The following is a 27,050-nucleotide window of genomic DNA, read 5'->3' as shown; positions in this document are numbered from 1 at the left end:
TTCTCTGGGAAGCTAGGGAGGAGATTGCTGAGCCTTTGATCTTTAAGTCATCTTTGTCTACAGGAATAGTGCCAGAAGACTGGAGGATAGCAAATATTGTCCCCTTGTTCAAGAAGGGGAGTAGAGATAACCTCGGTAACTATAGACCAGTTGAGCCTTACTTCTGGTGTGGGAAAAGTCTTGGAAAGGTTTATAAGAGATAGGATGCATAATCATCTGGAAAGGAATAATTTGATTAGAGATAGTCAACATGGTTTTGTGAAGGGTAGATCGTGCCTCACAAACGTCATTGAGTTCTTCGAGAAGGTGACCAAACAGGTGGATGAGGGTAAAGCAGTTGATGTGGTGTATATGGATTTCAGTAAAGTGTTTGATAAGGTTCCCCACGGTAGGCTATTGCAGAAAATACAGAGGCATGGGATTCAGGGTGATTTAGCAGTTTGGATCAGAAATTGGCTAGCTGATAGAAGACAAAGGGTGGTGGTTGATGGGAAATGTTCTGACTGGTGTCCAGTTACTAGTGGTGTACCACAAGGATCTGTTTTGGGGCCGCTGCTGTTTGTCATTTTTATAAATGACCTGGAGGAGGGCGTAGAAGGATGGGTGAGTAAATTTGCAGATGACACTAAAGTCGGTGGATTTGTGGACAGTGCAGAAGGATGTTACAAGTTACAGAGGGACATAGATAAGCTGCAGAGCTGATCTGACAGGTGGCAAATGGAGTTTAAGGAAGAAAAGTGTGAGGTGATTCATTTTGGAAGGAATAACAGGAAGACAGAGTACTGGGCTAATGGTAGGATTCTTGGTAGTGTGGACGAGCAGAGAGATCTCGGTGTCCATGTCCATAGATCCCTGAAAGTTGCCACCCAGGTTGAGAGGGTTGTTAAGAAGGTGTATGGTGGGTCTTCAGGGATTTCTACAGGGAATTGTACCGGTCTGAGCCGCCCAGGAGGAGGGGGGGAATGGAGAACTTCCTCGATAGATTGAGGTTCCCAAAGGTCCAGGAGGAACGGGTGGAGGGGCTGGGGGCGCCGATAGAGCTGCAGGAGCTAGTTAAAGGGAGAGGCCAGATGCAGGCGGGGAAGGCGCCGGGGCCGGATGGGTTCCCGGTGGAATTTCATAAGAAGTATGTGGACTTGGTGGGTCCAGTGCTGGTGCGAGCCTTCAATGAGGCGCGAGAGGGGGGGGGTTCTGCCCCCGACAATGTCACAGGCCCTGATCTCCTTGATCCTGAAGAGGGACAAAGACCCTGTACAGTGCGGGTCCTACAGGCCTATCTCCCTCTTGAATGTAGATGCCAAACTGTTGGCAAAGGTCCTGGCAACCAGAATAGAGGATTGTGTGCCAGGGGTAATCCATGAGGACCAGACGGGGTTCGTAAAGGGACGACAACTTAACACAAATGTCCGGAGACTGTTGAATGTGATTATGATGCCAGCAGTGGAGGGGGAGGCTGAGATAGTGGTAGCACTGGATGCGGAGAAGGCATTCGATAGGGTGGAGTGGGAATACCTGTGGGAGACGCTGGAACGGTTTGGGTTTGGGGAGGGATTTATCAAGTGGGTGAAGCTGCTGTATTCGGCCCCGATGGCGAGTGTGGTTACAAACGGGAGGAGGTCAGAGTATTTTGGGCTCCATCGAGGTACCAGGCAGGGATGCCCCCTATCCCCCTTACTATTTGCATTAGCGATCGAACCGTTGGCGATGGCACTGAGGGGTTCAGGGGGGTGGAGAGGACTGACAAGGGGAGGGGAGGAACATCGGGTATCACTCTATGCGGATGATTTGTTGTTGTATGTGGCAGACCCGGAAGGGGGAATGCCGGAGGTAATGGAAATACTAGCGGAGTTTGGGGACTTTTCGGGATATAAATTAAATGTGGGTAAAAGTGAGGTCTTTGTGATACACCCGGGAGATCAGGGGGAGGGAATTGGGCGGCTCCCCTTTAAGAGAGCAGTAAAGAGCTTCAGGTACTTGGGGGTGCAGGTGGCAAGGAACTGGGGGACCCTCCACAAGCTGAACTTTTCAAGGCTGGTGGAGCAGATGGAGGAGGAGTTCAAGACGTGGGACATGGTACCGCTGTCGCTAGCAGGGAGGGTGCAGTCAGTCAAAATGACGGTCCTCCCGAGGTTCTTGTTTCTGTTCCAGTGCTTGCCCATCTTTCTCCCCAGGGCCTTCTTCAAGAAGGTAACTAGCAGCATTATGGGCTATGTGTGGGCACATGGCACCCCTAGAGTGAGAAGGATTTTCTTGGAACGGAGTAGGGACAGTGGAGGATTAGCGCTACCCAATCTTTCCGGATACTACTGGGCGGCGAACGCATCGATGGTGCGCAAGTGGGTGATGGAGGGGGAGGGGGCAGCTTGGAAACGTATGGAAAGGGCGTCCTGCGGCAATACAAGCCTGGGGGCGCTAGTAACGGCACCATGGCCGCTCCCCCCCACAAGGTATACCACGAGTCCGGTAGTGGCGGCCACCCTTAAAATCTGGGGGCAGTGGAGGCGACACAGGGGGGGAAGTGGGGGGTCTGATGGCGGCGCCACTGAGAGGGAACCACAGATTTGTCCCGGGGAACACTGGCGGGGGATTCCAGAGCTGGCACAGGGCGGGCATCAGGCAACTGAGGGACATGTTCATAGAGGGGAGGTTTGCGAGCCTGGGAGAGCTGGAGGAGAAATTTGAGCTCCCCCCGGGGAACACGTTTAGATACCTGCAGGTGAAGGCATTTGCCAGACGACAGGTGGAAGGATTTCCCTTGCTTCCCGATAGAGGGGTGAGTGATAGGGTGCTGTCAGGGGTCTGGGTCGGAGAAGGGAAGGTCTCGGACATCTACAAAATAATGCAGGAGGTGGAGGAGGTATCGATAGAGGAGCTGAAAGACAAGTGGGAAGCGGAGCTGGGAGAGCAGATAGAAGATGGGACATGGGCGGATGCCTTAGAGAGGGTCAATTCGTCGTCGTCGTGCGCAAGGTTGGGCCTCATCCAATTTAAGGTGCTGCACAGAGCCCATATGACGGGGACTAGGATGAGTCGGTTCTTCGGGGGTGAGGACAGGTGTGTTAGGTGTTCGGGAAGCCCTGCGAACCATGTACATATGTTCTGGATGTGCCCGGCACTGGAAGAGTTCTGGGAGGGGGTGGCGGGGACGGTATCGAGAGTGGTGGGAACCAGGGTCAAACCAGGGTGGGGGCTAGCGATTTTTGGGGTTGGGGTGGAGCCAGGAGTACAGGAGGCAGGGGAGGCCGGAATATTGGCCTTTGCGTCCTTGGTAGCTCGGAGAAGGATCTTGATTCAGTGGAGGGACACAAGGCCACCAAGTGTTAACACCTGGTTAAACGACATGGCAAGCTTCATCCAATTGGAAAGAATCAAATTCGCCCTGAGAGGGTCGGTACAGGGGTTCTTCCGGCGGTGGCAGCCCTTCCTTGACTTTCTGGATCAGAGATAGGAACTGGAGGCCGAAACAGCAGCAACCCGGGGAGAAAGGGGGGGGGGGGATAGCAACGAAGGGAGCACGTCAGCGGGGGGTCGCGGGCAATGACTGCCCGAGGCCATCGGTAGAAAGGGAAAAAACGGTTTGGTTGCTAGACTGGTAGCGCGGGGGGGGGGGGGGGGGGGGGGAGGGAGAGGGTGGGGGGGTGCGCGCGGGGGAGGGCGTGGGGAGGATTTTCCAGGGGGGATTTGTTGTGTTATAATTTAAAATGTAGTAGGGGTAAATGTTTGTATCGAAAAATTTCAATAAAAATTATTTAAAAAAAAAAAAAGAAGGTGTATGGTGTGTTAGCTTTTATTGGTAGAGGAATTGAGTTTCGGAGCCATGAGGTCATGTTGCAGTTGTACAAAACTCTGGTGCGGCCGCATTTGGAGTATTGCGTGCAGTTCTGGTCGCCATATTATAGGAAGGATGTGGAAGCACTGGAAAGGGTACAGAGGAGATTTACAAGGATGTTGCCTGGTATGGAGGGAAGATCTTATGAGGAAAGACTGAAGGACTTGAGGCTGTTTTTGTGAGAGAGAGAAAAAGGTTAAGAGGTGACTTAATTGAGGCATACAAGATGATCAGAGGATTAGATAGGGTGGACTTTGAGAGCCTTTTTCCTCGGATGGTGATGTCCAGCACGAGGGGACATAGCTTTAAATTGAGGGGAGATAGATATAGGACAGATGTCAGAAGTAGGTTCTTTACTCAGAGAGTAGTAAGGGCGTGGAATGCCCTGCCTGCAACAGTAGTGGACTCGCCAACACTAAACGCATTTAAATGGTCATTGGATAGGCATATGGACGATAAGGGAATAGTGTAGAGGGACTTTGGAGGGGTTTCACAGGACGGCGCAACATCGAGGGCCGAAGGGCCTGTACTGCACTGTAATGTTCTATGTTCTACGTTAACTTTTTCTCTCTCCAGCATTTTCTGGTTTTATTTCTGATTTCCAGCATCCGCAGTATTTTGCTTTTATTTAATACAATCGTTTTGTCACAAAGAACAATATAGCACAGGAACAGGCCCTTCGGCCCTCCAATCCTGCGACAATCACGTGTCCTATCTAGACTTGTATCCTTGTATACCCCGTCTGTTTGTGTACCTATCCAGATAAGTCTTAAAGGTCGCTAACATATCTCCCTCAACCACCTCACTTGGCAGTGCATTCCAGGCCACCACCACCCACTGTGTAAAAAAACTTCCCCCACACATCTCCACTAAACCTTTCCACCCTCACCTTGAACTTGTGCCCCCTTGTAATTGTCATTTCCGCCCTGGGAAAAAGCCCCCAACTGTTCACCCTATCTATACCCCTAATGACTTTATAAACTTCTATCAGGTCGTCCCTGAGCCTCTATCTCTATGGGGAGAACAATCCCAGTTTATTCAATCTCTCCTCATAGGTAATACCGTCCATACCAGGCAACATCCTGGTAAACCTTTTCTGAACTCTCTCCAAAGCCTCCACGTCCTTCTGGTAGAGCAGTGACTAGAATTGGACACAGTATTCCAAATGTGGCCTAACCAACGTTCTATATAATTGTAGCATAATTTTCAAGCTTTTATACTCGATACCCCGTCCTATGAAGGCAAGCGTGCTGTCTGCTTTCTTCACCACCATTTCCACCTGTGCTGCCACTTGTAAGGATTTGTGGACCTGCATGCCCAGATCTCTTTGTGTCTATGCTCCTGATGGTTCTTTCATTTATTTTATTTTTCCCACCTGAATTACATCTACCAAAATGCATCACCTCGCATTTGTCCAGGTTAAAATCCATCTGCCATTTCTCTTCCCAATTTTGCAGCCTATCTATATCCTGTTGTATTCTCTGACAATCTTCATCACTATCCGCAACTCCTGCAATCTTAGTATCATCCGCAAACTTGCTAATCAGACCCGCTACGTTTCCTTCCAAGTCATCCTTCTTGTGGCAGCACGGTAGCATAGTGGTTAGCACAGTTGCTTCACAGCTCCAGGGTCCCAGGTTCGATTCCCGGCTGGGTCACTGTCTGTGCGGAGTCTGCACGTCCTCTCCGTGTCTGCGTGGGTTTCCTCCGGGTGCTCCGGTTTCCTCCCACAGTCCAAAGACTGGATCCTTGACTTTCTGACCAACAGACCAGTCAGTAAGAATGAACACCAACACCTCCTCCACAATAGTCCTCAACACCGGTGCCCCGCAAGGCTGCGTACTTAGCCCCCTACTCTACTCCCTGTACACACACGACTGCATGGCAAAACTTGGTTCCAACTCCATCTACAAGTTTGCTGACGATACGACCATAGTGAGCCGGATCTCGAACGACGAGTCTGAATACAGGAGGGAGATAGAGAACTTAGTGGAGTGGTGCAACGACAACAATCTCTCCCTTAATGCCAGCAAAACTAAAGAGCTGGTCATCGACTTCAGGAAGCATAGTGCTGTACACACCCCTGTCAGCATCAACGGAGCCGAGGTAGAGATGGTGAGCAGTTTCAAATTCCTAGGGGTGCACATCACCAAAAATCTATCCTGGTCCACTCATGTCGACGCTATCACCAAGAAAGCACAACAGCGCCTTTACTTCCTCAGGAAACTAAGGAAATTTGGCATGTCCACATTAACCCTTACCAACTTTTACAGATGCACTATAGAGAGCATCCTCTCGGGCTGCATCACAGCCTGGTATGGCAACTGCTCGGCCCAGGACCGCAAGGAACTTCAGAGAGTCGTGAATACCGCCCAGTCCATCACACGAACCTGCCTCCCATCCATTGATTCCATCTACAGCTCCCGCTGCCGGGGGAAAGCAGGCAGCATAATCAAGGATCCCTCCCACCCGGCTTACTCACTTTTCCAACTTCTTCCATCGGGCAGGAGATTCAGAAGTCTGAGAACACGGACGAACAGACTCAAAAACAGCTTCTTCCCCACTGTCACCAGACTCCTAAATGACCCTTTTATGGACTGTCCTCATTAACACTACACCCTGTATGCTTCATCCGATGCCAATGCTTATGTAGTTACATTGTATATCTTGTGTTGCCCTATTATGTATTCTCATGTATTTTCTTGAATTCTGTTCAATTCCCTTTTCTTCCCATGTACTGAATGATCTGTTGAGCTGCTTGCAGAAAAATACTTTTCACTGTACCTCGGTACACGTGACAATAAAAAAATCCAATCCAATCCAATCCAAGATGTGCGGGTTAGGTGGATTGGCCATGCCAAATTGCCCTTAGTGTCCAAAAAGGTTAAGTGGGGGTTACTGGGATAGGGTAGATAGGTGGGGTTGAGTAGAGTGCTCTTTGTAAGGGCTGATGCAGACTTGATGGGCTGAATGGCTTCCTTCTGCACTGTAAATTCTATGATTTATATATATTACAAACATGTGGAGATGCCGGCGTTGGACTGGGGTAAGCACAGTAAGAAGTCTTACGACACCAGGTTAAAGTCCAACAGGTTTGTTTCAAACACGAGCTTTCGGAGCACTGCTCCTTCCTCAGATGAATATAGAGGTATGTTCCAGAAACATTTATATAGACAAATTCAGAGATGCCAGACAATGCTTGGAATGCGAGCATTTGCGGGTAATCAAATCATTACAGATCCAGAGAATGGGGTAACCCCAGGTTCAAGAGGTGTGAATCGTCTCAAGCCAGAACAGTTGGTAGGATTTTGCAGGTCCAGGCCAGATGGTGGGGGATGAATGTAATGCGACATGAATCCAAGATCCCGGTTGAGGCCGCACTCATGCGTGCGGAACTTAGCTATAAGTTTTTGCTCGGCAATTCTGCATTGTTGCGTGTCCTGAAGACCACCTTGGAGAACGCTTACCCGGAGATCAGAGGCTGAATGCCCTTGACTGCTGAAGTGTTCCCCGACTGGAAGGGAACATTCCTGCCTGGTGATTGTCGCACGATGCCTGTTCATTCGCTGTCGCAGTGTCTGCATGGTCTCGCCAATGCCAATGGACTTTAACCTGGTGTTGTAAGACTTCTTACTATATTACAAAGAGCAGAGGTCCCAGAACTGATCCCTGCGGAACACCACTAGTTACAGACCTCCATTCGGAAAAACACCTCTTCCACTGCTACCCTCTCTTCTATGGCCAAGCCAGTTCTAGATCCATCCAGCTCGTTACATTGACCTTCCTGATATTTCTCTGTTATTTGTCTCAAGACGTACCTTTGGGGATCTGTTTCTGTCGATGTTAATAAACTTGATCCCAATCATATGTGTTAATATTCTCGATAATGGGCAAATAAATCAGCTTTGTGTTGAATAGCCAGTGTCAATCGTTTTAATATCTCTAATACAAGTTAATTCCTTTCGAAAAGCTCTCCCTGTCCCCTGTCTCCTCATCCTCAGCAGTAACAAAGGGTGTGAGGAGCTGATGGAGCTTCTTTGTCACTAAGATTGAGACAATCTGATTTGCTGCTTCCCTCCCTTCCACTAGCCCAGCAGTTCAAAATTGCTCTGAAGATCTGCTCAGCTCTGGCCCTAAACTGACGTCTTTCTTTAGTTTCTCTCCATCTCTCCTCCAGAGCTCATCGTGTCCCTGAGACCCACCGTCCATTCGATTCACTCTTTCCCACTAAACTGCCAATCATCCAGAGAGTTCTGACGGAGCGCAGCTTAATGGAGAATGGAAGATGGGGATCAGTCAGGAGGGCATTGGAATAGCTGAACCTGGAAGTAAGAGACGAGAATTTCAGCAGTAAATGGGCTGATGCAGGATGGAGCTAATTGTCTTACAGAGGTGAAAAGAGGTCATCTCAGTGATGGAGAGGATATGGAGTCAGTAGCTCAGCTCAATGTTAAAGAAGACATGAAGGTTGCAATTGGTCTGGTTCAGACTGCGGGCAGGGAGGAGGATGGTGTCAGTGAGGCGAACAAATGTTTATGGAGGGGGGAGGTGCTGGGTGGGGCACGGGGGTGGAGTTCATGGGTCTGAGTATTAATCCACCTCCTGGGCCACAATGTACAGAATACAGAATTAACCCATCTCCGCATCACCACATAAGAACTAAGAGAAGGAGTCGGCAATTCAGCCCCTTGAGCCCACTACGCCATTCAATATGATCATGGCTGACCTCTCAGACTCAACTCCACTTTCCTGCCCATTCTCCACAACCCTTTGACCCATTACAAATTAAATATCTATATTTCTCCTCTTTAAATTTACTCAAAGTCCTGGCATCCACCACACTTCTGGGTAGTGAATTCGACAGATTCACGGCCCTTTGAGAGAAATAATATCTCCTCATCTCTGTTTTAAATCTGCCACCCTTTATCCTGAAATTATGACATTGAGGGCGCCATTCTCTCCCCCCCCCCCACCCCCCAATGCCGGGAGGGAGAATCGCGGGGGCGCCAGGCGAGTCCTGCCACGCCGCCCTGGCACCCGCACGCGATTCTCCCACCCCCTCCAAATCGAAACGCCGAGATTTACGGCAGGCCGCTCAGAGAATTGCGGCTCGCCGTTTGTAACGGGCAAGCTGCGATTCTCCAGCCCGGATGGGCCGAGCGGCCTGCCCAATGCGACGTGTTCACGCCGGCGGCAAACACACCTGGTCGCTGCCGGCGTGAACAGCGCGCGAGCGCTGCGGGGGCGGCCTGTGGAGTGGGGGGGGGGGGGGGGGGGGGGGAATTGAGCACCGGGCGGGGCGCTCAAAAGGGGTCTGGTCCGCAATCGGTGCCCACCGATCGGCAGGCCGGCCTCTCTGAGAGATGCACTCCTTTCCTCCGCCGTCCCGCAAGTTCACTCCGACATTTCTTGCGGGGCGCCCGCATGGAGGACGGCAACCGCACATGCTCCCTGCTGCACACTGCCCCCTATGGGGATGGTGGTGAACTGGGGAAAGGGTCTGCAGGAAAACCTTCCCGCTCGGTGCAAACACGGGAGGGGTAATTTCTTGTGTGTTAAATGAACAATAGGTAATAAAAATGCCTCAGATTTGATTGTCAGAAGCAGAGGACAAATGAACTGCAGTGCGGGATAGAAATTGCCCCCATTCTCCCCTCCTGCTCCAGGATTAGTAAAGTGAGTTAAAGATAATTTCTCCTGAACAAATCCATTGCTGCATTTCCTTCCTGAAGCCACATTTGTCCACTGGGGCCTGGCACCGGGAGATAGCGGCAGCTGCCATTGTGTTGGGTGTTGAGGCGGTGCGGCTAGTTTGTTATTGGGGGTGTTGAGGCCCCCACTGGGTGTGTGAAGCCTCCCCTCCCACCCACTGCCCCTAACGCTGCCTCCGCTTATCCGCCTCCCTCCCGCCTAAAGATGAGACAAACAAGCGTCTGTCCCTGGACATGAGCTGCACTGTGCATGCTCCACATCACAATGCCCTGGGAGTGATTGACAGCAACTCCAGACCAATAATGCAGGAGCAGCTGGTCTTCCAACCAATTGGAGTAAATCAGGGGCGGTGCTGATCCCGGATCTCCCTCATTAGCTGAGACTCTATCTTTTGAGTTCTTCCCATTGGCCACATGGGCGCGACTTCCAAAACCTAATTTCCTGCCTGAGCGATGTTGACCAATGGGAAGATTTGGAGGACCGGGTGGACTCTGGTCCTCCAGCCAATCAGACTGCGGGCTTTGTGTAATTGAAGTTTGAGCTTTACACAGACTGAAACTTTTTCCTGTGTCAAACCTCTGAGTAAAACACTTTCCACATTTCACTTCAATGGACTTTATAAATTAGAGTCCATTCACCCTTCTGCAGAACTGTTACAACAAGGAACAACAAACATTAACTCTGTTTCTCTCCCAACAGATGATTAGGACTGCTGCCTCATAGTGCCAGTGACCTGGATTCAATTCCAGCCTTGGGTGACTATGTGGAGTTTGCACATTCTCCCCGTGTCTGTGTGGGTTCCCTCCGCGTGCACCTGTTTTCTCTCACTGTCCAAAGATGTGCAGGTTTGGTGGGTTGGCCTTGCTAAATTGCCCCTTAGTGTCCAAAGGTGAAGTGGGGTTATGGGGAGAGGTTGGGGGAAGTCCAGATGGGTGGTGTGCTCTTTTGTAGGGTTGGTGCAAACTCAATGGGCCGAACGGCCTCCTTCTGCACTGCAGGGATTCTATGATGCTGCCATAGTGGCCTTTTTGGTGTCTCAGGAGATGGGATGAAGTAGTGAATCCCTTCCCACATTAGGAGCAGGTGAATGGCCTCTCCCCAGTGTGAATTCGCTGATGTACAATGAGGTCAGATGATTGTCTGAACCCAGCCCCGCAGTGAGAGCATCTGAACGGTTTCTCGTCAGTGTGAACACGCTGATGGTGCACCAGTTCCCCAGAACTTTTATAGCAATTCCCGCAGTCTGGACATTGAAACGGTCTCTCATCAGTGTAAACTCGCTGGTGACTCAGCAGGTCAGATGACTAAATTAATCCCTTCCCACACCCTGAGGAGGCGAATGGCCTCTCCCCAGTGTGAATTCGCTGGTGCCTCTGCAGGTCAGATGATCGAATGAATCCCTTCCCACACTTGGAGCAGCTGAATGGTCTCTCTCCAGTATGAATTTGTTGGTGCCTCTGCAGGTTAGATGATCGAGTGAATCCTTTCCCACACTTCGAGCAGGTGAATGGCCTCTCCCCAGTGTGACTTCGCTGATGCACAGTGAGGTCAGAGGATTGCCTGAACCCAGTCCCACAGTGAGAGCATCTGAACGGTCTCTCGTCAGTGTGAACACGCTGATGGCGAATCAGTTCCCCAGAACGTTTATAGCACTTCCCGCAGTCTGGACATTGAAACGGTCTCTCATCAGTGTGAACTCGCTGGTGTGTGGACAGAGAGGATGACTGAGTGAATCCCTCCCCATACTCTGAGCAGGTGAATGGTCTCTCCCCAGTGTGGCTGCGTCGATGAGTTTCCAGCTTGGATGGGGAAGTGAATCCTTTCCCACAGTCCAGACATTTCCACGGTTTCTCCTCGGTGTGACTGCATTTGTGGCTTGTGAGGCCTGATGATGGAGTGAATCCTCGTCCACACACACAAATCAAGTACGGTTCCTCTCCACTGTGAACGATGCTTTTTCCTTCCATGTTCAAAATCCAATGATATTCCGGATATGATAAATTGAGGGCTCTGTCAGATCCTGATGTGATGCTTGGTTTGAGTTTCTGGACTTTGAAGCCTCCCCTTCGAACACCCTGTGAAACTGATTTAAAACAGAAAATAGGGAGTGAGAGAGAACCCACAGAAACACAAAGGCAGATTTCAATTCAGCTGAATTAATCTGGTTACTTGTGGGGCCGGCTCTGGGAAAAAGTGACCATGGAAATGGCTGGATTGTTATAAAAACCCAACTGGCCTCTTTGGGAGGAGAGAGAAAGAGGTGAAGAGGGACTTTGTTTATTTACAAGACATATTAAGAGAGTAGTTGGCAAAGCAAATTTGATCTTGAGCTTCATAATTAGAAATACTGATACTGAAACTATGCTTCTGGTGGCACAGTGATTAGCACTGCTGCCTCACATCCGGTCTTGGTGACTGTCTCTGTGGAGTTTGCACTTTCTCCCAGTGTCTGCATGGGTTTCCGCCCGGTGCTCAGATCTCCTCCAACAGTCCAAAGAAGGGCACGTTAGGTGGATTGCCTGTGATAAATTGCCCTTAGTGTCCAGGGATGTGCAGGTTAGGTGAAACTATGGGGTTACAGGGACAGGGTAGGGGTGTGGGCCTAGGCAGGGTGCCCTTTCAGAGAATCAGTGCAGGCTTGATGGGCCGAATGGCCTCCTTCTGCACTGTCGGAATTCTATGGTTCTAATTCTATTCTATGAATCTTTCTAAAGCTCTGGTCACCACTCTTCAGGAAGAATGTGAAGGTTCACGGAGTAGGTGCAGAGGAGATTTACCAGAATGGATCCAGCAAAGGAGGTTGAGGGGAGATTTGATTCAGGTCCACAAGATTATGCCAGATTTCCATCAGGTGGACAAAGAAACTCTGTTTCCATTAACTGATCATACAAGCAGTCGGGACACAGATTTAAAGTTTTGGGTAAAACCTGGATTGAACTATATCAGATCCTGAAGGGTCTTGACAGGGTGGATGTGGAGAGGACGTTTCCTCTTGTTGGAGAATCGACAAATAGGGCATCACTGTTGCAAAATAAGGAGTCACCCATTTCAGATGGAGATGAGGATTTTTCATTCTCTTGAGGGTTGCAGGACTTTGGAAATCACGTCCTTAAAAGGCAGTGGAAGCAGTCCTTCAATATTTTTAAGGCAGAGCTGGATAGATTCTTCATGAGCAAGGGGGTGAAAGGTTATCATGGGTAGGCAGGAATGCTGAGCAGGTTCGAGGGGCCGAGTGGCCTGTTCCTAGTTTGTATGTAAAAGGTACAGGAGATATGAGGTGATAGGAGATATATGTTTTTACACAGCGAGCGGCAATGACGTGATACTTGCTGCCCATGAGGGAGTTTGAAAATAAATACATGAATCATTTGATTTCAAAAGGAAATTGGATAGACATTTGAGGGAAATAAACCTGCGAGGATACAGGGATAGAGCAGGAGAATGGGACTTACTGGATTGCCCCAGTGAGCTAGCATGGATTCAATGGGCCGAATGCCATTCTCTGTGTCATCATATCGCTGACTCTCTTGTATAATCTAGTTTTGTAATTTAACCCCGGCGGGTTCAGATATCACTCAGGTAAATCTGTGCTACACTCCCTCCGAGGCCATTCTATCCTTCCTCAGGTTTGTTGCCAAGAACTGAACACAGTTCTCCAGGTTTGGCCTAACCAGGGTTTGTGAATCTCGGGGCTTTTCCAGTCACACTGAGACCTGAAATCTTCCCTCACAGACAGAACAGACAAACCTTTTACCTTCCACACCCAGATGCTGCTGATATTCAGGTTCTGATGAATCGAGTGACTCTGTCAGATTGCGATGTGATGTTTGGTTTGTGTTTCCCGTCTGTTAAACCTCCTCTTCCAGTATCCTGTAAATTTACAGAAACCTCACTGTCAGTTTAGGATAGAAATTCACAACATTCTCTCCTCGCCAACTTTGATTAAATGTATTCCTGGAGATTTGATCACATGACCTGCCCCCATCCTCCAGCCATTAATCGGCCAACACATCCATCCTTGTGACACACTGCCTTCCTCGGCCAATTGGGAAGCAAAGTGACTCATTACCTTACAGGACAGTGATTGACTGTCAGCCAATCAACCTTTATCCCATCTTCAATATTTTTATATCCACTGAAGAGAAATGTTCAAAGAAAATTACATTAAAATCTTCTTTACTGTCCTAATGATTTCCCAGACACGAATCTCACCAAGACAGAAGGTTAAATTTGAATTAATTTAAAGTCTACTGAAGACCCTGAAACCATTGTTGGTTGTTGCAAAGACCCATCTGGTTCACTCATGTCCTTCAGTGAGGGAAATCTTCCATCCTTACCTGGTCTGGCCAATATCCAAAGGCCAAAGACGTGCAGGTTAGGTGGATTCAAATGAAATGAAATTAAATGAAAATGAATAAAAAATTGGCCATGCCAAATTGCCCTTAGTGACCAAAAACGGTTCGGAGGGGTTATTGTGTTACGGGGATAGGGTGGAAGTGAGGGCTTAAATGGGTTGGCGCAGACTCGATGGGCCGAATGGCCTCCTTCTGCACTATGTGTTCTATGCACATGTGACTCTAAATGCACAGTCAGCTTGTTGACTCTTAAAATGCTCTCTGAGATGCACTCAGTTCAAGGGCAATTAGAGCTGGGCAGTGAATGCTGGCCCAGCCAGCGACACCCACATCCCGTGAATGAATAGAAAAGAAAATCTGCCATCCTTACCTGGTCTGACCGACACGATTCCAAACCACAGCAATGTGGTTGACTCTTTAAATGCCCTCCGAGATGGCCGAGCCAGCCACTCGGTTTAAGGGAAATTAGGGATGGGCAATAAATGTTGGCCCAGCCAGTGACTCCCACAAATGATTAAAATAAAATCCTGGAGACTCCAGTCAGTCAATCTGGGAAAGTTGGCAACCGGTCCAGGCTCACAGCGCATGCGCCCTGTGGCACCTTGTCCTCTGTAAAGATGGCGGCCGGTAACCCGGGCCTGTTACCGCTCAGCTCTCACGCTGTTCGATGCTGTTTAAGACGGGACCGTTAACATTTTACTCAGGAGTTGAAGCCTCCACGGGGTATTTATGAAGCCTCCCGGCTCACTCCGCAGCTTCTATTGCTCCCTGGCCACCCACCGGCTCCAATCCTGAAAGTTGCTCGATTGTTTCTATCCCGCTCCTCGCACCGTCAGCGACAACCTGAACTGCATATGCGCCGGACACAGCCCAAACGGTGCATGCCCCATTCACAGCCGGACTCTGCGCATGTGCGCGGAGCTTCTGTAATGTGGATAGAGCACATTCTCGGCCACAATTCATGTTGGGTACTAATTCCACCATTGAAATAGATATCGTTGATAGAAATTATTTTTGCCAACCGATTACAATTGGTACCGTTGGACCAAGGGAACAAATGTATTAAATAAATTAATACAGCAACTAAAGAGCACAGGCCCTTCCACCAGAGTCTGTCCTGGGTGTGATTGACAACAGACCAAACACGGACAGTGAGTTGTTAACGGGTTGGGGTCTGAGCAGGTTCAGGTGAACAGTGATTTTTGTCTTCCTGGACAGAACAGTTAAACTGCCCCTCGTCCATAACAATGTGCTGCAATTGGATCAAATTGTCTGGGCTTTTAAAGTTGGAGTGTTAACCAGTGGGAAAACTGAGGAAATTCCTTTGCACATGTGAAGTGTGTGAGTGATCTCCCTCTGAACTGCACATTAGATTAATCAATCACTAACTCATATTTATTCTTATTCAGTGGAAACATCTTCCACTTGTCTATCATATCAAACCTGTTCATAGTCTTACAGGATCAGGTCATCCTTCATTCCCTTTTCAAGAGAAAATGTTATGCCCTATCCAATCTTTCTTACTGGATGTAACCTGCCAGTCCAGGCATAATTCAAATATCTTTTCCTGCATCTTCTCCAGTCCTTCTAGATCTATTTTACAATATGGAGACTTTAACTAATCTGAGCAGCAATCTCACCATTGTCCCCAAATGCCTGTATGTTGCAGTATTTTAGTCATTTTACTGTCAGCTGAATGTAAGATGGGACAGAATAAGATCCAACGAGCCCGTTTGTAACACTGTAGAACATCTACAAACCTGCCTCTTCCCCGTACTGCTAAACAGTTGACTTTTTCACTCTTAACCTGTCAGCTATGTCATTAAGAATAATGTGTCAGAGAAAGACTGGATTTCAGCTTGGTGACACCAGGCCAGACTAAATTTTAGTTCATAGAATTGTTGAGCTAATTTCTCCATATCATAAGATGCCACTGATGATTCCTGAACTGTCAAACTAATTTATATTTACCCTCTGTTCATCTGAAAAGTGTTGATTTCTGCTGTTACTGCCACTGATAATCACACCCAGAACTGAACCATCTTCAATCTGACAATTGGGGTTTATTTCGATTCCCTGTAACTGAGCTGGGCGAGTGTTTAATATCTTGTTGTTTGTGAAATAAATCAGCTTTGTCTCAAACACACTGTGTCAAGTCCTTGATTTCTCTTGGGGGAAAGGAAATTAATTGATGGCCACATGGCACCAGGCCATGCCCGTCAGTCTTTTTAAGACAGAGATATATTGGTTCTTGAATAAGAGGCTCAGGTGTTATGGGGAGAAGGCAGGATAATGGGGACGAGAAACATATCAGCCATGATCGAATGGCAGAGCAAACTCGATGGGCTGAATGGCCTAATTCTGCTTCTCTATCTCTTTTTTAATGAGAAGATCTCAAAGAAACGTATAAAATTCTAACAGGAGTGGACAGAGTAGATTCATAAAGAATGTTCCCAATGGTGGGAAGTCCAGAACTAGGGGGTCATAGCTTGGGGATAAGGGGTAAAACTTTTAAGACTGAGGTGAGGAGAAATTTTTTCACCTAGAGAGAGTGACGAGCCTGTGGAATTCATTACCACAGAAAGTCGTTGAGGCCAATACAGTGTACAATTTGAAGAAGGGGTTTGATACAGCTCTTGGGGCTAAAGGGATTAAAGGATATGTATGACTCTGTAGCACAATGGATAGTGTGTTGGACTTCTACTTAATGGCAAGTAAGGGATTCAAAGGTTGTGGGCTCATATCCCACCAGAGTCAACTGTTAGCGTGGCACAGTGGTTACCACTGTTGTCTCACAGTGCCAGGGACTCAGGTTCAATTTCAACCTTGGGTGGCTGTCGGTGTGGAGATTACACCTTCTCCCCATGTCTACGTGGGGACGCAGACATGGGGAGAAAGTGCAGAATCCGCACAGACAGTGACCCAAGCCTGGAATCGATAAGAATGGGTGATAAATGCTGGCACAGCCTGCGACGCCAATGTCCAATGAATAAAAAAAAAGTTTCATTAATTGTCACTCAATTAAGGATCACTACTTATTTAATCATGTTACAAACTAATTAATACACTAATTTTTAATTAATACATTTGGTTAATACAAGATACACTGGTTCTTTTCTGAGTAGTACTATAATCCATACGCTTCACCCGCTGTCTGTGTCTATGTATTTACATTGTATGTTTATTGTATGTCCTATGTTTTTTCATGTATGGAGCAATCTGTCTGGAAATGTAGAACAATATTTTTCACTGTACCTTGATACACGTGACAATTAATCAAATCCAATCAAAGAGACAGTTTCTTACTTGTCTTCAGATTGAACAATGAGCCGCCTTAAAAATTATTCATTAATGGGAGGTGGGCGTCACTGACTGGACCAGCATTTACTGCTCATTCCAATTACCCTCGAACTGTGTGTCTTGTGAGGTTATTTAAGGAGACTTACAAATCAACCACAACATTGCTGTGGATCTGGAGTCACGTGCAGGACAGGCCACAAAAGGAGAGCAGATTTCATAAAGGACATTAGTGAACCAGACGGGTTTTTACAACGATCAACAATGTCAACATTAGACTTTGAATTTGAGACTTTTATTCAATTTCAAAAACTGTCATAGGCAGATTCGATCCCAGATCCCTAGAGCATTAACCTGGGTCTCTGGATTACTCGCCCAGTAACAATACCATTACACCTCTGCCCAGCCCACATAGTCTTGGCAGAATATGATGTCTTGTAACTTCTCAAAATTATAAAGTAATTTATTTTTTCAAACAAATTCTGATAGCTCTGCAGTTTCTGGAAACATTTTGGTTGGAAGTGTTACTTTTTAAAATAAAGAACTAGTCTTTACAAGATAACTACCTCACACACCAATTCATGTATGATAATCTATGTTCACTACTGAATAATCATAAATTTAATTATTGCTTTTTGCTGTGAAATCAATGTGGTTAATACAGAAAAGGTACAGAAGGTGAAATGGCTGCAGGAAGCTGCATGTTCGAGGTATAAAAGGGCTTCCTTGACCGTGTTACTAATGACACTAATGAATACACTATGAAAATAACAATTTCAAAACTAAATGTAATTACACATACATACTTACAGCTTCCGACATTACAACAGTGAATATGTTTCAATTCAAAAGTACTCCATTGGCTTTAAAACACTTTAGGAGGTTCAGTGGTCGAGAGGTTTTATAGAAATGTACATTTATTCTAATTGTCCGCATATATTACACTCGGTGTCCTCACCAGAATCATTGATAAAGATTGAGTCTTAATTTTGTGTAATACCCACGTCATTGACACCATTTTGAATACTCTGAAAATCCACACACACCATATGCACAATTATTTGTTGTAAAACACAGCGAGTTTTTGTGATTTGGAATGCACTGTTGATAAATGGTGCTGGAATCTCATTGGAATGCAATTTCCAAAAGGGAATTTCATGCATTCTGAAAAAGAAAACAAAATAGCCGAACTCTGGGATTAAATGGGTCGCTGTACAAAGTGCTGGCATAGGAAAAATGGGCCAAATAGACTCCTCTGTGCTCAAACAGCCTTGTGTACATGTAAAGGGAGTGGTAACAACCTGGAACCTATCGCCTATGAGGGTGGGAGATGCAGAGATGATGGAATGATTTCAATAGGAAATTGGACAGGCATTGAGAGAAATAAACTCACAGGGATTTGGGGATAGAACAGGGCAATGGACAAACTGGCTTCCTCCATAGGGAGCCGACACGGTCCCAAAGGGCTGAATGGCCCATTCCTCACCCTTCAGATGCTGTGATCTCAGGAGAGAAATTCAGCTGCTCCAGTCACTCCAACTAACTGGTACATTGGCGAGACCATGCAGACACTGCGACAACGAATAAACGGGCATCGTGCGACTATCAACAGGCAGGACTGTTCCCTTCCAGTTGGGGAACACTTCAGCAGTCAAGGACATTCAGCCTCTGATCTCCGGGTCAGCATTCTACAAGGAGGCCTTCAGGAGACGCGACAACGCAAAATTGCTGAGCAAAAACTTATAGCTAAGTTCCGCACGCATGAATGCGGACTCAACCGGGATCTGGGATTCATGTCGCATTACATTCGGCCCCCACCAACAAGCCTGGACTTGCAGAGGCCTACCGACTGAACTGGCTTGGGACAATTCACACCTCTTTAACCTGGAGTTACCTCTCTCTCTGCATCTTTGATGATTTGATTGCCTGCAGGTGCTCGCATTCCGGGGCATCTCTGACTGTGTCTATATAAACATTTCTGGAACAAGCCTTTCCATTCACCTGAAGAAGGAGCCGTGCTCCGAAAGCTCGTGTTTGAAACAAACCTGTTGGACTTTAACCTGGTGTTGTAAGACTTCTTACTGTGCTCACCCCAGTCCAACGCCGGCATCTCCACATCACAACTAACTGGAGTCCCTCATCTCTTGGACCATTCTCGTAAATGTTCTCGACACCGTCTCTGAGAACTTCACATCTTTCCCAAAGTGTGGGGCAATTATATATAGGGTTCCATTCTAGAGAGATAGAATTGAAAAGCACGGAGGAAATGTTCAGCTTGTTTAGAACCGGGGTTAGACTACACTGGGAACACTGTCAACATTGGTGATATCCATTTCGATTAAGGAAATAGAGGCACTGGATAAGGTGCAACAAAGGTTCATAATATACAGACCTGAGAGCATTTAACACCCAGGAAAGTCTGGGGCTGCTTTTTTCTGGAAAGGAGAAGACTGATGGGTGACCTGGAGGAAGTTTTTCAGATTATGAAGGAATTCAATAATCCAATAGGAATTTCAGCAGAAACCTCTTTACCAGCGAGTGGTGAGAATGTGCAACTCACTCCCACAGCAAGTGGTTGAGGTGAACAGCATTAATCCATTGAACGTAAAGCTAGATACATATATGAGGGAGAAAGGAATAGAGGGAGATGCTGATGGTGGGGGGGGGGGGAGAGGAGGAGGAGGGTATAGAGGGGGGGAGAGGAGGAGGAGGGTATAGAGGGGGGGGAGGAGGAGGGTATAGAGGGGGGGGGGATATAGAGGGGTGGGTGGAGGGTCATGTGGAGCACAAATACTGACAGACCATGGCTAACCTCAGCCGCTATGGGAATTTAACCTGTGCTGTTCGTGTCACTCAGCACAAACCAGCCATCCAGTCAACTGAGCTAACCAATCCCCGTGTAAATCTGTAATAAATCCATAAATATTAGTGATTGCCTGTCTCCCACCATACTATTCAATGTAGTTTCCCAGTACACCTCAGACAACTTGCCCCTCATACCCTGATAGTTTTCTTCTGTGAGAAGCACCAAGACAAATTAAACAAAAGAACCATGTAACCACCATAGCCCATCTTCATGGCAATGTGGCATGATTTGGGGGATTTCAAAACAGAAATGGTAATGAAATATCTTCTAACCTGAACAGCATGGTAGCATAGTGGTTAGCACAGCTGCTTCTCAGCTCCAGGGTACCAGGTTCGATTCCCGGCTTGGGTCACTGTCTGTGTGGAGTCTGCACGATCTCCCCGAGTGTGCGTGGGTTTCCTCCGGGTGCTCCAGTTTCCTCCCACAGTCCAATGATGTGCGGGTTAGGTGGATTGGCCATGCTAAATTGCCCTTAGTGTCCAAAAAAGATTAAGTGGGGTTACTGGGATAGGGTGGAGGTGCGGGCTTGGTTGGGATGCTCTTTCCAAGGGCCGGTGCAGACTCGATGGGCTGAATGGACTTCTTCAGCACTGTAAATTCCATGATCTATGAACCTCCAAACTCCCTTTCACTCTTTGATCCATGTGAAATGTGTAACCAGATATTCGCAAGAAGGCTCAGAGAGAATCAGCCCACTGGGGGAGAAGCCGTGAGACCGGCCAGTCCAGCAGAAAGAAACCCTCTGACCTTCCCCACTGACCAACAGAATGAACAAAATGCAATCCTGGATGTAATTGAGAACAGAAACAATAACAGCAGAATCCAATCCCTGTAATCAGTTGTGAACTTGTTGGTGTCTCAGAAAGTGCGATGAATTAGAAAATCCCTTCGCACATTGAGAGCAGGTGAACGGCCTCTCCCCAGTGTGAACTCCCAGGTGTGACTGCAGACGGCATAACCGAGTGAATTGTGTAAATAGATGTAAACGGGTGTGAGATAATCAGGATTATGGAGACATGGCTGCAGGATGACCAGGGGTGGGAACTGAATATCTTCAGTATTTAGGAAGGACAGACAAAAAGGAAAAGGCAGTGGAGTGGCAGTGCTGGTTAAAGAGGAAATTAATGCAATAGTGAGGAAGGATATTAGCTCCGACAATGTGGAGTCTGTATGGGTAGAGCTGAGAAACACCAAGGGGCAAAAAACATTAGTGGGCATCTTATATAGACCCCCAAACTGCAGTGGTGATGTTGGGAATGGCACAAAACAGGAAATTAGGCCGATTGTATAAGTTTCTGTCGGTATGTGAAGAGAAAAAGATTGATGAAGACAAATGTAGGTTCCTTACAGTCAGAAACAGAGGAATGTATAATAGGGGACAAAGAAATGGCTGAGCAAATAAATACATACTCTGGTTCTGTCTTCACAAATCAGATGCTAGAAATGTTGGGGAACGCAGGATTTAGTGAGAGGAAGGAACTGAAGGAGATCAATATTCGAGAAATGGTGTTGGGGAAATTGATGGGATGGAAGGCTGATAAATCCCCAGGGCCTGATAATCTGTATCCCAAAGTACTTAAGGAAGTGGTTCTAGAAATAATGGATGCATTGGTGGTCATCTTCCAGGATTCTATAGACTCTGGAACAATTCCTGCACATTGGAGGGTGGATTATGTAACTCACTATTTAAATAGGGAGCTCGAGACAAAACAGGGAATTATAGACCAGTAAGCCTGACATCGGCAGAGGGGCAAATTTTAGAATCCATTATCAAAGATTTTAAAGCAAAGCACTTCGAAACCATTGGCAGGATCGGACAGAGCCAGCATGGATTTATGTAGGGGAAATCATGCTTGACAAATCTACTGGAATTCTTCAAGGGTGTAACTGGTAGAGTTGACGAGGGAGAGCCAGTGGATGTGGTATATTTGGACTTTCAGATGGCTTTCGACTTATTCCTGCATAAGATATTAGTGTGTAAAATGAAAGCACATGAGATTAGGGGTCGTCTCTTGAGATGGATAAAAAACTGACTGGCAGACAGGAAACAAAGAGGAGGAATTAATGGATCTTTTTCAAATTGGCAGGCAGTGGCTAGTGGGGTACCGCTGGGATCAGTGCCTGGGCCCAGATAATCACAAGATATATAAATGATTTTTCTTTTCAAATTTAAAGTACCCAATTCTATTTTTGCAATGAAGTGGTAATTTAGCATGGCCAGTTCCCCTCCACTGCACATCTTTGGGGTTATGGGGGTGAGACCCACGCAAAATCGAGAACTTGACTGCACACAGACAGTGACCCAGGCATGATTGAACCCTGATCCTCAGCACCATGAGGCAGCTGCGCCACTTATATATTAACAACTTAGATGAGGGAACAAAATGCAATATCTCCAAATTTACAGATCACACAAGTTGCTTGGGAGGGTGAGCTGTGAGGAGGATGCAGAGATCCTTCAGTGTGATTTGGACAAGTTGAGTGAGTGGGCAAATGAATGGCAGATGCAGTATAATTTGGAGAAATGCGAGGTTATCCACATTGGTACCAAAAATGAGAAGGCAGACTATTATCTGAACGGCCATAGATTAGGAGAGGCGGGGAATGTGCAACGAGACCTGGGTATCCTCGTACACCAGTCACTGAAGGTAAGCACGCAGCTACAGCAGGCGGTAAAGAAGGCAAATGGTACGCTAGCCTTCATTGCGAGCGGATTCAAGTACAGGAGCAGGAATATCTTGCTATTATTACACAGGGCTGTGGCGAGGCCATACCTGGAATATTGTGAGCAATTTTGGTCTCCTTATCTGAGGAAGGATGTTCTTGCTCTAGAGGGAGTGCAGCGAGCGTTTACCAGACTGATTCCTGGGATGGTGGGACTGACGTATGAGAGATTGAATCAGTTAGGTTTGTATTCGCTGGAGTTCAGAAGAATGAGGGGGATCTCATAGAAACCTATAATATTCGAACAGGACTTAACAAGGGAGATGCAGGAAAGATTTTCCCGATGGTGGGTGTGTACAGAACCAGAGGTCGCAATCTGAGGATACGGGAGATACCATTTAGACAGAGATGAGGAGAAATTTCTTCAACCAGAGAGTGGTGAGCCCGTGGAATTTGTTACCACAGGAAAACTTTAAGGCCAATACATTATCTGTTTGCAAGAAGCAGTTAGATACAGCACTGAAGGCGATCAAAGGATATGGAGGGGAAAGCGGGATTAAGCTATTGAGTTGGATGTTAAGCCATGATCATAATGAATGGCAGATCAGGCGCAAAGGGCCAAATAGCCTCTTCCTGCTCCCCCTTTTCATGTTTCTATATAATCCCTTCCCACACTAAGAGCAGATGAATGGCCTCTCTCCAGTGTGAACTCGCCGGTGTTTCTGAAGGTTGGACGAATTACTGAATCCCTTCCCACACTGGGAGCAGGTGAATGGCCTCTCCCCAGTGTGAATTCGCTGATGTTTCCGCAGGGTGGATAAATCACTGAATCCTTTCCCACACTGAGAGCAGGTGAATGGCCTCTCCCCAGTGTGAATTCGCTTATGTCTCTTCATGGTGGATGAACTAACAAATCCCTTCCCACACTGAGAGCAGGTGAACGGCCTCTCCCCAGTGTGAACTCGCTGATGGTTCCGAAGGTTGGACGAGTTATTGAATCCCTTCCCACACTGAGAGCACGTGAATGGCCTCTCCCTAGTGTGAATTCGCTGGTGTGTCTGCAGACTGGATAAATGTGTAAATCCATTCCCACACTGAGAGCAGATGAATGGCTTCTCCCCAGTGTGAATTCGCCGGTGTGTCTGCAGGGTGGATAAATCACTGAATCCCTTCTCACAGAGGGAGCAGGTGAATGGCCTCTCCCCAGTATGAACTCGCTGATGTCTCCGTAGGTTGGATGAAGAACTGAATCCCGTCCCACACTGGGAACAGGTGAATGGCTTCTCCCCAGTGTGAACTCGCTGGTGTGTATGCAGACTGGATAACTGAGTGAATTCCTTCCCACACTGAGAGCAGGTGAATGGCCTCTCCCCAGTGTGAACTCGCTGGTGTGACTGCAGGTTAAAGAAGTGAGTGAATCCTTTCCCACACTGAGAGCAGGTGAATGGCCTCTGCCCAGTGTGACTGCGGCGATGAATCTCCAGCACAGATGGGGCTCTAAATCCCTTCCCACAGTCAGCACATTTCCACGGTTTCTCCATGTTTTGGGTCTCATCGTGTATCTCCAGATTGGACAATCAGTTGAAGCCTTGTCTACACACAGAACATGTGCACTGTCTCTCCTCAGTGTGAATGGTGTGATGTTTTTTTCAGGCCGTGTGTCTGGTTGAAGCTCTTTTCGCAGTGAGTTCACTGGAACTCTCTCACTCGGATGTGTGGTGTAGGTCTCGGTGCTTTTCCAGTCACACTGATATTTCAAATCTTTTGACGCCGAAAGATCGGACAAAAATTTCTCCTTCTCGTCGATGATGTTCAGAGCCCGTTGTTTTCAGATCAGAAGGAATCGAGTGAGTTTGTCACATCGAGACGTGATGTTTGAGATTTCTGTCTATAATTCCTCCTCTTCTAATATCCTTTAAAAACAATTTACGAAAGTCATCACTGTTATTACAGGATAGGAATTCAGAATAGACAATTCTACTTCCTATGGAATATAATTTCCTCTCTCCTTTTCCAAAATCTGTAAATCTCCATCCGACACAATCTCCCTCCATTCTCACTCTGCTGTATCTACTATTCACCCTCCCAATTCTCCTGAAGATGCTGATTCATGTTGATTGACAGATCCAAGCTCAGCTCACTGCTTCCTGACCAGGACACAGAGATTAGAATAGGAGCAAGAGTCGGCCATTCGGCCCACCGAGTCTGCTCAACCATTCAATGAGATCCTTGGCTGATCTACCTCAGCACCATTTTCCCTCACGATTCCCATATCCCTCGATATCTTCAACATCTAGAAACCTGTCAATATTTGTCTTGAACATACCTAATGGCTGAGGCTCCATATTCCTCTGGGGTAGAGAATTCCGAAGCTTCATCACATCCTCGAGTGAAGAGATCCCTCCTCATCTCAGCTTTCACTCTATTTTCCTACATGTTCCCCGTAACCCTTAACTCCATTGTCAATAAAATATCTGTCTAACTTGCGGTTCAATATATTCAATGACCCCCAGATACAACTGGTCCCTGTGGAAGAGAAATCCAACACAACCCTCTGAGGGAAGAGATAGCTGGAAATCTATAACATAGCTACAGTCTTATAGTACATGGAGAGAAATAATTATGAATTTTATTACGGAACTGTAATTAATATATCTAATCTATAGATATAGAACAGTACAGCACAGAACAGGCCCTTCGGCCCTCAATGTTGTGCCGAGCCATGATCACCCTATTCAAGCCCACGTATCCACCCTATACCCGTAACCCAACAGCATCCCCCATAACCTTACTTTTATTAGGACACTACGGGCAATTTAGCATGGCCAATCCACCTAACCCGCACATCTTTGGTCTGTACCAGATAAGAACATGAGACGGATACCTGTCCATTTACTGTCCCTGAAATGTAGCCCTCTCCTGGGGTACCCACACCTTTAATTGTAAACATTAGGAAAGAGTTTTTAAAAATATATTTGGTGTAACCAACTTTTTATTCCAATTAAGGTGCAAAATTAGCTTGTTCAAATCACCTACCCTGCACATCTTTGGGTTGAGAAGGTGAGACACACGCAGAGACGGGGAGAATGTGTAAATTCCACATGGATAGTGACCCGGGGCTAGGATCGAACCCGGATTCTCAGCACCATTAGGCAGCAGTGCTAACCACAGCACTACCATGCCCCAGAGACCACCCTTTCAGTAAGAAAAATAATTGCATCCACCTGTTAACGGGGTGGGAGGCAGGAGTTGGAAACACTTTGTGGAGCCACGAAATTTCATTTAATTTTGTTTCCCAATTAAATGGAAATTTAACGTGATTCGAGGTTGGGCTCAAATCATCAGAGGACTCTGGTCGCGATTCTCCGACCCCTTGCCGGGCCGGAGAATCGGCAGGGGACTGCGCGAATTGCGCCATGCCACCTCAACGCCATTCTCCCACCCATAAAAAAAATCGGGCAGGCGCGCATGATGCTGGGCCGCACGGAGAATCGCCGCAAACGGCCATAGCGGCGATCCTCCGGCGGCGCCGCAATTCTCCAGCCCGAATGGATCGACCGGCCGACTGAAAAAATCCTAGTCCCGCCGGCGCTGTTCTAATATGCTCTGGGCCCGGCTGGACCTCGGGGTTGAACGGTCTGGGGGCGGCCTGTGGGAGATGGGCCACTTCAGCGCCGTGCTGGCCCCCCCAGCACCCGGGAATCGGGTCTCGGAACCTGTGCCGGAGTAAAGTACTCCTGTTTTGGCGCCGGCACTCTGACACCGGACCAGAGAATCGAGGCCCTGGTCTGTGGGGAGGAAGGAAACCCAGGGAGGTAGACAGGGAGTATTCACAAACACCCGCTGGAGGCCCCAATAAGACCCATTGGTTTTATTGTCAGTCTGCAGACAGAAGCTGGAGAACTGAACCCAGGCAGAGGAGAGGGAGGGAGAAAACTGGGAGTGGAGGAAAGAAATGGTGCAGATGGTGAGATGGGTTTGGATTTCAGCCCAGGGAGGAGGGAGAGTGTGTGGGACGGGGATTTACAGCTTTGGGGGAACAAGAGAGGGAAAACTGTTCCAGAGAAACTAGAATTGCCTGTTCAGAATTTCTATCTTGGACTGAGTGCTGACTATTGTTTTTTTAATTAAATATAGAGTACAAAATTGTATTTTGTCCCAATTAAGGGGTAATTTTATCCATCACATCTTTTTGGATTGTGGGGTTGAAACTCATGCTGACAAGGGGAGAATGTGCAAAGTCCATATGGACAGAGACCCGGGATCAAACCCGGGTTCTCGGCTAACCACTGAGCCACCGTGCCTGCCCCTAGTGCTGACTTTTATA

At 47.4% G+C, this 27,050-nt stretch overlaps 1 protein-coding gene across 1 annotated transcript; it reads right to left on the bottom strand.

Moving 5' to 3' along the window:
- Positions 1-22,754: 22,754 nt before the first annotated feature.
- LOC119961609 (oocyte zinc finger protein XlCOF6-like) lies at positions 22,755-24,246 on the bottom strand (the record flags this gene model as incomplete). Its single annotated transcript, XM_038788903.1, has 1 exon — positions 22,755-24,246. A coding segment is annotated over one exon (849 nt), but the record flags the coding sequence as incomplete, so codon positions are not given.
- Positions 24,247-27,050: the final 2,804 nt, after the last annotated feature.

Source organism: Scyliorhinus canicula, unplaced genomic scaffold (assembly GCF_902713615.1).
Source record: "Scyliorhinus canicula unplaced genomic scaffold, sScyCan1.1, whole genome shotgun sequence".
NCBI classification, from domain to species: Eukaryota; Metazoa; Chordata; class Chondrichthyes; order Carcharhiniformes; family Scyliorhinidae; genus Scyliorhinus; species Scyliorhinus canicula.
This window is presented reverse-complemented; position numbering and strand designations above follow the sequence as displayed.